This window comes from Rhodamnia argentea, chromosome 8 (assembly GCF_020921035.1).
Source record: "Rhodamnia argentea isolate NSW1041297 chromosome 8, ASM2092103v1, whole genome shotgun sequence".
NCBI lineage: Eukaryota > Viridiplantae > Streptophyta > Magnoliopsida > Myrtales > Myrtaceae > Rhodamnia > Rhodamnia argentea.
The window spans coordinates 18750460-18762369 of record NC_063157.1 but is presented as its reverse complement, the minus strand read 5'-3'; the positions used below and the strand labels follow the sequence as shown (position 1 = coordinate 18762369).

At 39.1% G+C, this 11910-nt stretch overlaps 1 protein-coding gene across 1 annotated transcript; it reads left to right on the top strand.

Annotated features, from left to right (window-relative positions):
- The first annotated feature begins 568 nt into the window (after window positions 1-568).
- Window positions 569-7603, top strand: LOC115726152 (ubiquitin-conjugating enzyme E2 14). The gene is made up of 6 exons (XM_030655910.2): window positions 569-730; window positions 825-927; window positions 2218-2315; window positions 2417-2517; window positions 6055-6132; window positions 7211-7603. The coding sequence occupies exons 1-6, from the start codon at window positions 685-687 to the stop codon at window positions 7286-7288; spliced, it is 504 nt and encodes a 167-aa protein (XP_030511770.1). The 5' UTR covers window positions 569-684; the 3' UTR covers window positions 7289-7603.
- The last annotated feature ends 4307 nt before the right edge of the window (window positions 7604-11910 follow it).

Sequence of the window (11910 nt, the reverse complement as noted above, 5' to 3'; positions counted from 1 at the left end):
CGGCAAGGGCGAGAGCTGGCGAGATCGACCCTTACCCTCGCCCAGGCTAGAGCAACCTTGTCAGCCTTTGCCAGCCATCGCTTGTGACCAGTGGCCAACTGGCAATCAGCCACTAGCAAAACAAAAAAAGAATAATGGAAAGAAAAATAAATTAGACACGTTGATGGGATCTCTTTGGATTTGAGTAAAGTCCTTAAACTCTTTCGTTTGAACTCGGGCACGTTAAGTTCGGAGGTATTTTCTAAGATGAAAGGAAGAAAAATATTTTCTCTCAACTTAGGAGATAACGGTGAAGAAAGTAGACTTTACGTCATCTTCGAATAGCTACCGTCGGATAGAGATCATATAGTAATGTCTCGTATTTGGGATGAATCATAATTTCGATTCCTGCATCATCGACCTGTGCATTGCACAGTGTCTTTAATCGATTTGTCGGGTACGTATCCCTAGATAGGATGCCCTCAGCTTGTTTGCTTTTTTACCCCCGTGATCCTTCGGCACTCGAATTATTAAAAATTATTTTTTTTCTTTTTTCTTTCTATGTTTTTGCCTTTATATATTTTTTTTCTCATTTCAAGATTCCCCATAAGCTATTTAGGTCTCGTCTCCAAAATCGACTCCGTCTCTCTCACTAGACGAAGACTCCCTCCGATTTTGCTTCCCTCCCTCAGTAATCGGCGGGTGATGGCTTCGAATCAAGCCAGTCTTCTCCTCCAGAAGCAGCTCCGAGGTCCGATTCCTAACCCCTCCTGATTTCCATCTTTCTTTAGGGTTTTTCCTTTGTCGCAGTCGGTGATCGCGTGCGTTGCTCGTGATCGCTGCAGATCTTTGCAGGAACCCGGTGGATGGGTTCTCCGCGGGTTTGGTGGACGAGACCAACGTGTTCGAGTGGAGCGTCTCCATAATTGGCCCTCCCGATACCCTATAGTGAGTGGAATCGCTTCGTTGTTTGTCGAGCTCGAAGTTTTGTTCTTTTTTGTGCTGCCGATGAACCTTTTTCTTTCATGTATTGATCTTCTTTTTTTTTTTTTTAATGTGGCGGCGTGAGTGGTTGGTTTTGTTCTGGAAAAGGTGCTTATTTTTCGTGGTGTTTGTGTTTCGAATTGGTCTCGAAAGATTGGATAATTTGGTTTAGTGACAGAAGAGAGATGGTGTTTCAATTGGGAATCTGTTTACTTGGAGCTGGAATTCGTCTTGATTGTTATGATGCTTCGCGTCCGACTTCTCTATGTGTGTTCTTGAAATCAAAATTTGGCCTCTGGCCGAGGAGATGTATGTTCTCTAGTTGTTCGAAGGACAAAACTTGGGGGTGGGCATTGCATTAAACCATGGAAAAGAAGTGTATGACTTGGATATCGCATGCTTGGGTAATGGTTTAATTGATGGATATTACTTGATATATTGCTTCGACTGCACGTGGTGATGGGGTTAGATGAATTTTCTTGCATACTTTTCTTAACTTTGATGGGCCATTACTTTGACTAGATATATGATTTTTACCACAAAAGGTACTGCTGAGTTTCAACAATCTCATATATTTGGGTCAGTGATTTTTTTTGTTGGGAATGTGGTGGATACTCGTGACAATTTGGGATTCGTATCTTAGGAGAGTTTGAGATTATTATTATAATTGCAGTTAAGAGCTTTCTGAGAAGGGGCAATTCACAGAGGCCTCATAGGTGATGTCATTCGTCATGTCCTGTTAGTATATCCCTTTTAATCCTAGCTATGTTGTTCTTTGAGGACCTCTGCTTGTCTGGTTATACTTTGGTATGAGCATGAGATTTTCATGCAGATTAAGTCCATATGAACAGGGGCCAGTTCTTGTGACTTTTTATGTGAATAAAATACCTCTAATTGTCTATTCTGTTTTGGTTTTAGTCTTCAAATTCATGTTTGACATTATCGTTTCAAGTGTCCAAAACACCAACAAATGGCTTGAGATTGATGTGTGTGGCTTTTAGAAACGAGACAACTGATGTAGTTGATGTTGTCGTCAATTTGGTAGCTCTATATTAATGTGAGATAGGAGACCTACTTTTATATCTTTTACTCTTTAAACTGTTTAGTGAGCCTTTTATCTTCTGTCTTCTCACTTCCTCAGCTGATGTTGGGCATTGGCACATTTATCTAGCATCTTTACTGTCTGGACTGTATTATGTACTGAAATTGAAAACTTGACATTTTGCTATTATTCATGCACAATTGTTATGGCAGTGAAGGAGGTTTCTTTAGTGCAATAATGAGCTTTCCACCTAACTATCCTGTCAGTCCCCCAACAGTGAGGTTTACATCAGACGTGTGGCATCCAAATGGTGAGAGCCATCTTCTACCATCGAGACTGTGGCATTACTGCTTTTAGTTTCTCTTTCATTAGCTATTCTAACTGCCTAAACATTGGAATCTGTATCTTTAGTTTATCCTGATGGAAAAGTTTGCATTTCGATTCTCCATCCACCTGGTGATGATCCAAACGGATATGAGCTGGCAAGCGAACGCTGGTCTCCTGTACACACAGTATGTTTCTATGTGTTAACATGCTCTCCTCATGCTTTATAGTCTTCATTTTCAGAACTTTTGCCTTATTGCTTTTGTATATCCTTAACTACCGTTCACATTGTTGCTTGATTGAGAGTCATTAAGGTTGAATGCACGACTTGGTTGTGAATCTCGATGAAGTGAGCTTTTATCAGTCTTTCTTGCAGCGCATTCTAGGATCCTCTTCACTTAGGGATATCTACCCTGAAAACCTGTATTCCATGTTGCTTACTTTCTTGTGGGAGAGGAAAATAGCAAGTTGCTGGAGACAAATGGAAGTACTTTTTTTGTGCTTATAGAGACCTCCCATTGACTGGGCAAACAAATGTTGTTTCTTGTTCGAAAGACTAGTAACCTCTTAAGGACTTATCCTTGAAGCCATAACCAACTGAACTGTCATAGGGCCCTCGAACACGACTCAAGCTTTTGATGCGAATGCCTTTTTTAAGTCTTTTTTTACTCCCATATTAAGAAGGCTTAGTTGGCTCAAAAGCATTGTCCTTCGACCTGTTTCTCAATTTTACCTCTGGAACTTCCAATTTTACCATGAATTACGGTGTCTGTTGCAATTTCACTGCATTTCTGGGACACAAACTTGTTTTACTAGATGCCATATGCCTGAATTGGTTCAGTCAGATCTGGGACATATGAGTAGATGTTCGTAGGTTTTGGTAGTTCGTGACTACATAGGCATTGAAAACTATCAAGCTACAGCTTGTGTCACTTGCATTTATTCTTGCTTTCACAAACCTTTTACTAGTTTTTTCTATCTACCCTAGGTGCCTGCCCTTCGGGGATTAACGTCTGGTTACTTAGTTAGTCAGGTCAGGGCTGCTGCCCATGTGCAACGAATACTTCGAATTGGACACTTTTTGATACCTCAAACTCTAAAGACTTCCAATTTTACCATGAATTTGATGTCCATGTCAATTTTATTCCATGTCTAGTGCACATGCAGCCATGTTCACTAGATGCCATATGCCTGAAGCAGTTCGCTTGCACCTGGGATACTTGAATAGATCTTCACTGATTTTGGTAGTTGATAAAGACAGGCAGTGAAAACTATTCAGATGGAGTTGGTATCACTTGCATTATTTTGCTTTCGCTCTGTCTTCCAAACAATGGGTGTGTTTGGGGTTCTTCAGTTCCTGCTTTAGCTCTTTATTTCAAGTTACTGTTATATCTTCTTTTTTATATGCTCATTACATTATATTTAGTTTTCCAAAAGTTTGTGTCACATTAGATTCAGGATGGCGCCTTGTTGGCCATGACATCAGCAATTAAGGGTTGCATTAATCAATAACTCAGGCTGCGTGTGGGAACCACTTTCCCCTCTTAAAGCCCTAGGGAAAATGTCAGGGTGTTTGGCGATTTAGCTTTGGGGAGATGCATTGCATTTCCAAAGTCCTGTGAAGTCCCTTAGCCCAATACAAGTCCTACCCAACTTTGGGCTTTAGCATTTCCGGATGATAATGTATTTTTTTCCTTCCAACTTTGCCCTCGCTAAACTTTAGAAATTCCAGTTTTACCTGCACTATTTTCATCTCGTGCAACGTCACCAGTGAGCCCAGATTCAACCGCCAATGAGCCTCTGCTTGGGTTACCAGGAGTCGGCTGAGGTCATGCGACCTCAAACGACAGCCGCCGGTGTCAGATTTGGCTCGCCGGTGCTCACAAGTTGATTATCGTTTTATTTATCAATTAATTTAAAAAATGTACACCTAAAGTCCTTTACAAGTCTAATTTTTTCTAAACAGCATCTAAGCCAAAATCGATTCCCAAGGCACTGCACTTTTCAATTACGCTTTACCAAACACTATTTGCATTTCAAAAAACCCCTTTAACCTAGAGTTTTAGTATTTCCCCAAAAGCCGAACCTAACGCAGCCTCATTGTGATTTAGGATCAAAAAGTCTGGCAGTAGAATTGGTAGATTTGAAGTTTGCATGAAAATTGAAGAAGCCCTTCAAGTGTAGAGTTTTTTAGTTAACTAAGCCTATAGCGCATTGCTTGAGATGGACTTAGCACGTTTTGCAATGATTTGACGTTTAGGATACAAATAGACCCAAACAGTATTTTTCCTTTTTCTTTTATCAGCTGCCTCACTGCTGATCTTTCCAATTTGTATTAAAAATAGACGTTGGTGGTGATGTTGACACATCAATGCTGAAGGGCATTGGTCATCTCGTAATGAATGCGATCTGCTGAGAAACATATGCCATAGAGGATGTTGGACTGGTGCTTTCAGTCCTTGGCATGCATTCTATAAATTGGGTGTCAGACATTCTCCCTTTCTGACACTTCTGCATCTGTTCTTTTAAAAAGCCTTGAGTATTTGGACATAAGATACTTACATGTTTGTACATTAGAATCAACAGAATATCTCTCTGGGAAAGGGTATTTAGAAACAAGCCATGGTGGTTGCTCAACTCTTCGATCCTTATAGATTTGGAAGGAATGGGAGGGCACATTGACTCTCGCATAAAAAAGGTAGTGGGGCTATTGAGTGGAGGGGGACCCCCTTACAGACTTGTGGATGGTGGCAGCATTGGATTTCTTATCCATGGAGGGGCCAACATTCTCTTTTCTTCAAATCGTTCCGATCAGGACAAGTGGGTTGGTTTGTTTCCTCCTCCTAAATACGCAATTCTCTGTCGTTGTTCGTGATCATGTTGGGCGAAAGGTAGTTGTAGAGGAGCGACTGCGAAAGGGTGATTCCCCCTTTCCATTGAAGTAGGGTTCCTAACCCACCATTCCGGTCTATTATTGATAGGGATTTTACTGATTCTGAAGGTAGCTTGCTTACCAAGTGTATTCTACAAACCTTGGTACTGTAGCTAACTCTTTTCATGGGTGCCTGGGAAATATGCTGTGCTCTCAGAAGTACTAACGAACTTGGGACACCATACTATCATCATTTTGGTTTGTTAAAAAGCACCATAATGTTGCCGTATTGTGAATCACGAACAATAGGATCACGAAAGATGAAAGGCGTGTTCATTGTTACAATTTGGCACCAGTTGCATTTTCTTTAAACGGAGAAATTTAGCAGAAAGGGCATCTAGAGCAAATGAGGGGATATGTATTTTTCTGGGGCTTTGGGGCATTTTTTATTTTCCATTGGAGGAAAAAAGATCTTAAGTTTGCATAGAAGGATTTGACCCGTAATCTGGTGACCTAGTTTTTTCAATTGGAGAAGAAATCCATAATTTTGCATTTAATAGTTAAACTTCCGCCTCGCTATTGCAAGAGCAGATGATCGTGAATTCAGAGGTTTCAGCAAATACCCTACAATAGTTCGTCACAGTTCAGGCTCGGAGGCTAGGTTATCCTCAAAAGTTGTGTAACAATCCTCTTTTGGCTGTCTAACTTGGACGCACTGAATTCTAGTGTTCATTCATGCTTTATTCAAATTCTCCGATTTGCTTAGAATCACAAAATATTTAATTGGTTGCTATACATGGATGTTCTTGTTTCATTGTGTCCTGTAGTGAGTGATGTCCCCGCCATTTTGCAGGTTGAGAGCATAGTTTTGAGTATCATATCGATGCTTTCCAGTCCCAATGACGAATCTCCAGCGAATGTTGAAGCTGCGGTAGGTTTTTGATTTCCTTTTTGCTTATTCAATCTGTTAAGACTACTACATACAGTTAGATAGATAGATGTGAGATTTTCACCTCATACGGCTCCTCGAGGGTCATCAATAAATCTTAGGACCGAATTGATATTATTTATGCTGATATGTTTGTAGTATAATACTATAATATATTCTATATAGATAGAGTCAAAACCTATTGGAAGGTCCTAAATTAGACCAATAGAATTCTGTCTGCTATAATAAAAAGCCACTTTTGAATTGATCTCATCCTTTAATAATTTTTACTTTTCTTTGTTGAGTAATAACTTAATCCTTCAATATAATTATCTTTGTAAAATTATCAATAGATATTTCAACCCATTCTTTTATTACAAGAACAAAAATATACATTTGTTCCATTCTTTTATTACAAGAAAAAAAATGTGTTATAAAAAAAAATACATTTGTTCCATTCTTTTATTACAATAAAAAAAATATACATTTGTTCCTGAACAATGCCACGTTATCCCTATGAATATAGGAAAGAAGAAAAAGATCTTTTTTTCCCGTTCCTATTCTTCTTTCTGAAAAAAATGGGGTTTCAAAAAAAGGATTATTGCGTTCTTGATAGTCATTTTTGAGCAAAGGTATCAACCGGAAATCTAGTCATAAGTAGCAGGAGGAAGATGTTGGAAGCTACATTTTCTTATTTTGTAGTAGCAGTACAAGTCTTTTTCTCCGCCTTTGTCTGAATTGCTGGAGTTGTTATCCTCTTTGCATTGAATAAAAATTGATTAATTTTTATCTTATCAAAACCTTTTGTCGCCTTAACTGGAAGGTGCATGTGTCCTGGTTGGTAAAACCTTGACTTGGGATATCCTGATGGACTAGGTTGCTATATGCTGTGGCTGAAAATTCTGTGGACATATTTAAAAGGCTTGTTGCTAGTTGTAAATTTCTGTTTTTGAGGCTATTATGGTAGATCTGGAAATGCGTTTTTTATTTTTTTTAAAGTGATGTTTGCGGGCATGTGGCAGTCTCTACTTTGCAATTATTGGAAGTCTTATTTTAGCGTCCTTCTAAACTTGTACTGCAGAAAGAATGGAGAGAGAATAGGAATGAATTCAGGAAGAAAGTTACTCGCTGTGTGAGACGGTCTCAAGAAATGTTGTGACCCATTATTGCTACTTCTTCTTGGTGCTGCTTAAGTTTTGTCTTCCTGTAACTTAAAGACTTCTATCTGGGAGGGAGGGAGGGATTTTCTGGTTGCCGCCAATTTATAAGCCTGTAGAATTTTTCATTCAATGTAATGTGTATTCAGGTCTCCGATGCTTTCCATGTCAAGTAATCATCACTTAAGTGATGCTTACCTGTGGTACTTCCGTGGGTCTGTTGCTCAAACTAGTGCAATTGCCTTGATTTCTCTATATATGGTTTTCCTTTTCCGAGAATCTGGGTGAGTTTGAGAAACTACTAGTTTAATTGTGACCAGATGTCTTTTGCCATCATTGGCCGCTGGATCTCTGATTTTCCCTCTCTGCTTCATTTTAATCTCTGCAACTTTTTGAGTTCTGAAGCAACTCTGAAATATGTACCCACTGTACAAAGGTAGGTCCATTGGCATGGGCCAAGGGCCAAAATTCGATATGGGGATAGATTCCCTCTCAAATAAAGTAGTAGGTACGGATTATGGACAGAAAAGAAAATCAAAGAAAAGAGGATGATTGTAGAAAGCTATCCATTCGGGCCTTTCAAGATGATTTACTTTTGGGCATCAGTTTTTCCTTTACTCAGCTTTTGGTCCTTGCCCTTTTTTTCTTCCTCCCCTCATCCCAGACCGTTTTGTTTTCTCTTCACCTTTTTGATAAATTGAGGAAATTGGCGCTTCGCTTGATTAGGTCTATACACAAAATGTCGATGTTAGGCCTGACATACTCATCTTCCTAGTTTTCTTTTCAGTACCTAAACGTGCCACAAGTGTGTACGCTCACTTTAGTGGTTTTGGAGTGTCGATGGGTTGGTTTTGTTCACGTTTTCAGAAAATGGTCCGAGCCATTTTGGAGATTCCATCATGGTGAGCTGATCCTTGATCCGAACTGTTTTTGAGCCGAACATAACTGTACGGCTTGGGTTAAAAATACCGACGTCCGCGAACATTCTTTCAGGGGCCAAAAAAAAAAAAAAAAACTCAAGAAGCTGAGAAAACAAATTACATAATTTAAGCTGAAGACAAGAAACAATCCGTGATCATACTAGCTATAGCTGAATGAGGACGGGAGAGAGTTGCCTCATCACTGGTCCTTCACAGCAAGCCATGGCTGCCTCCATCTACCCCACGGAATCGGCACTCTATGTCCGATTAGTCAAGCAGTTCTCACCTCGTGTACTGGCCATGGTTGACAACACAGTGCCACAGCGGCAGTGGAGCTCGGCTGAGCCCAGACAACATGCATCGCCACCGACCACTTGCTCAAGATCAATGATCTTTTGACCTCGTACTTCTGGTTGGTGAGATCATCACATGAAGATGCAAACCAACTTCGGCTTGATTTGGGGTTCGGCGATGCTCAAGGTTGGCGTTGATCTCTGCTATGTTGCAACCAGTGATTCATCAAACTCTCAAGTCAAGACTCATGATATTCAAATTTCTCTAAAGTAAAAATCAGTTTAATTTTTGGTGAAACTCTCGGTGTCAAAACTCACTTTCGCTTCATACAGGTCAAAGATTTAGGTTAAACAACTAAACCAAATCTGACCCGCTTAAGTTGCTTGCTATGCGCCCCGAACCGAGAACTACATTTGGGGTCAGGATTTCGGGTCTTCCGGGTCTTCTTGACAGCCCTACTTCTATGTTGTGTTTTTTTTTTTTTAATTTATGTTGTTTCTTCACTTATCAGGTCTTTGCCTTTCTTGTACACTCACTTAACTTGGACAAATGAAGACACTGTTATTTTCCATTTTCAAAGTTCATTTTTGAATGTTACATGTAGTCTCACGATTGCAATTTTTCTGGCGGTTTCCATCATTTTAATTTAATCAAGCAAGTTGGACAGGATTGATGTTTTGTTAATTTGACTCAGAGTAGTCCACGTGGTGTCTCCTCATTTGTCGGTTCCTATTAACATTTACCAATAGTTGTATGAACTTACAAGTCAATGAGATCGGCAATTACAGAAACGACAAGATAGAGCATGTGTTGGCTCAAGATGACACCATTAGTCAAATGTCAATCTCGGACAAATAATAGAAAACAGCGTAGGAACTCCGAGTTTCAACGTCATATAATTATGATTATAATTTGCTTACTTGCTCCCACTGACAAGCAACCTCATGAGGACAACATTTAAAAAGGACGGCTTCAAAAATAGTTGTGTTGACTGAGAATTTGGGTCTTTTCGGTTAGTGAATTAATTTTGATATTTAGTACCGTTTTCCACTTAGTGAATTTTTTTTTTTTTTGGGTCGAAACTCTGTGAATTGGAAAGGAAAGGTATGTTCATTCCATTTCAATTCCTTCGACACTAGAATGTTAGTATGTCATTACCCTTTTTTTTGGGCTTTTCATATGTCTTTTCTTTTTAAGGAGATATCGAACGTTTAATAGTAATACCCTTAGGTTTTCCTTGTATATAGGTCACCACTAAATAGGGAAAATTCTAAAAAAAATTAGGGTTAATACCATGAAAAACCCCAAACCGGTACACCCGTGACAAATTTACCTCAAACTATTTTTTTAACCACGAAAAATCCTAAACCGGTACATCCGTGACAAATTTACCCCAAACTATTTTTTTGACCACCAAAAACCCTAAACTGGTATATTTGTGACAAATTTACCCTAAACTAATTCTTTTGACCACGAAATACCCCAAACTGGTACATATGTGACAAATTCACCCCTCGTTAAATTGATTTAATATCATGAAAAATCTCAAATTGATAAACCCGTGACAAACAGAGGGTCAAAACCCCATATTGGTATACCCGTCAACTATCACATGTCACTAAATCAACAATTTGATAGTTAAATTTAATGAAAATTAACGGAGGGTAAATTTGTCACATGTGTACCGATTTAGGGTAAATTTATCACAAGTGTACCGGTTTGGGGTTTTTTGTGGTCAAAAAAATAATTTGGGGTAAATTTGTCACAAGTGTACCGATTTGGGGTTTTTCATGGTATTAACCCAAAAAATTATAAATCTATTATAATTTACCAATTTTGTTGTTCCGTCTAATCTTAATTGGAAATCGAGACTCGCACAACCAAAGTTCTGAACCCATTAGTGGCATTTAATTCTAGAGACACAAGCTGACGTCTGAATGATGGAACAACAACGTCGGCAATTAGTTAAGAATCATGATTAGTGTGAATCTGTAGGCTGACTGGACAACACCAGACTGAAACTCATAGGCTGCGCGATTGAAACGTGAAAAGGCCACCTCTTTTCAAAAGCTAAAGAAGAGGAAAAACCCACAATGGAAAAGGAGAGAGTGGTTAGGGCAAATCATGAGGAGCATAGCGGACCCCATCAGCAAGCAATTAAAGTCTTTCCAAAATTGACCAGGGCTGTTCTAGTCTTCACATTCACAGTCATTGGCCCCCACCCTTGAGTGGTCAACGAGTACCTTTGCCCTTTCCCACGGCTTCCAACCTCGAACATGGTGTCATTATACGATTTTGTTTCTCTAATCTAGTGATTATTTCCAATTAATGGTGCAATTAGGTGAGGGTAACCGCATTTTGAAGGAGAAATATAGAGGCAAATGTGGAGATAATTGTAAATAATTGTTACCGTATCGCGAATGGGGGGAGAACTCGGTAACCACGCATCTTGAATCGGTTCATTCGCGAGGTGATGGATGAGAAGAAACTCCCGTGTCTGATTCTGCGGGAGAGATGGAATTGAGAAAAATCCATCAGCCTTGCTTAATTTTTGGGGGGAAAACTTATCAAAAATGTCCTAAATCTATTGCAATTGTGTCAATTTAGTCCTAAACTTTACGCAATTATGTCAATTTAATCCATTTATCCGACCAATGCGAGCATGACAAGTTTTTAATAACATTTTAACATTGTCAAAATTTTAATATTTTTTTTCTTGTCTTTGCTTTTTGTTTTGCCCGGTGGGAAGCTATTGGTCCAAACCAAAAAACCAAAAAAAGATAGAAAAAAATTATTAAATAAAGTTAAAATTTTTTGAGAAATATTAAAATATTTTTATAAATTTGACACGGCGGCTTCGGCCGGTCAAATTGACTGAATTGACATAATTGCAACGGGTTTATGACTGAGTTGACAAAATAAAAGTTTATGACTGAATTGACACAATCGCAATAGATTTAAGACTTTTTTGGTAATTCTCTCCCTTTTGGATGATAGGAGCTATCCAATTCTAGGATTAGTATTAGTTGGATATCTTACGGTTGATTACCAAACTCTAGTGGGCAATAAATAGACGGCGGGTTTTCAGAAGTGATGCATGCACTCGTTGCTCGATTGCCGACATTGACTACCAAACTCTAGTGGGCAATAAACGAACGGTAGGTTTTCAGAAGTGAGACGGGTTTTGGGTTAAAACCACATTTGTTGTCTTTGTAATCTTAACATATTCTAGTATGATTAGACATTTCAGCCACCGTTTCATACCTCACTTGTAATTACAGGTTGATCTGAGACTTTTGTGATCATCGATCCTGAATTCTTTCCAATATTCTCTGCCGAAACTCTATTCGATCCTTACATATTAGGTGTAGACATCGAGCGTAAAGAGTTTTGTCCTTGGGCTAGTTTTT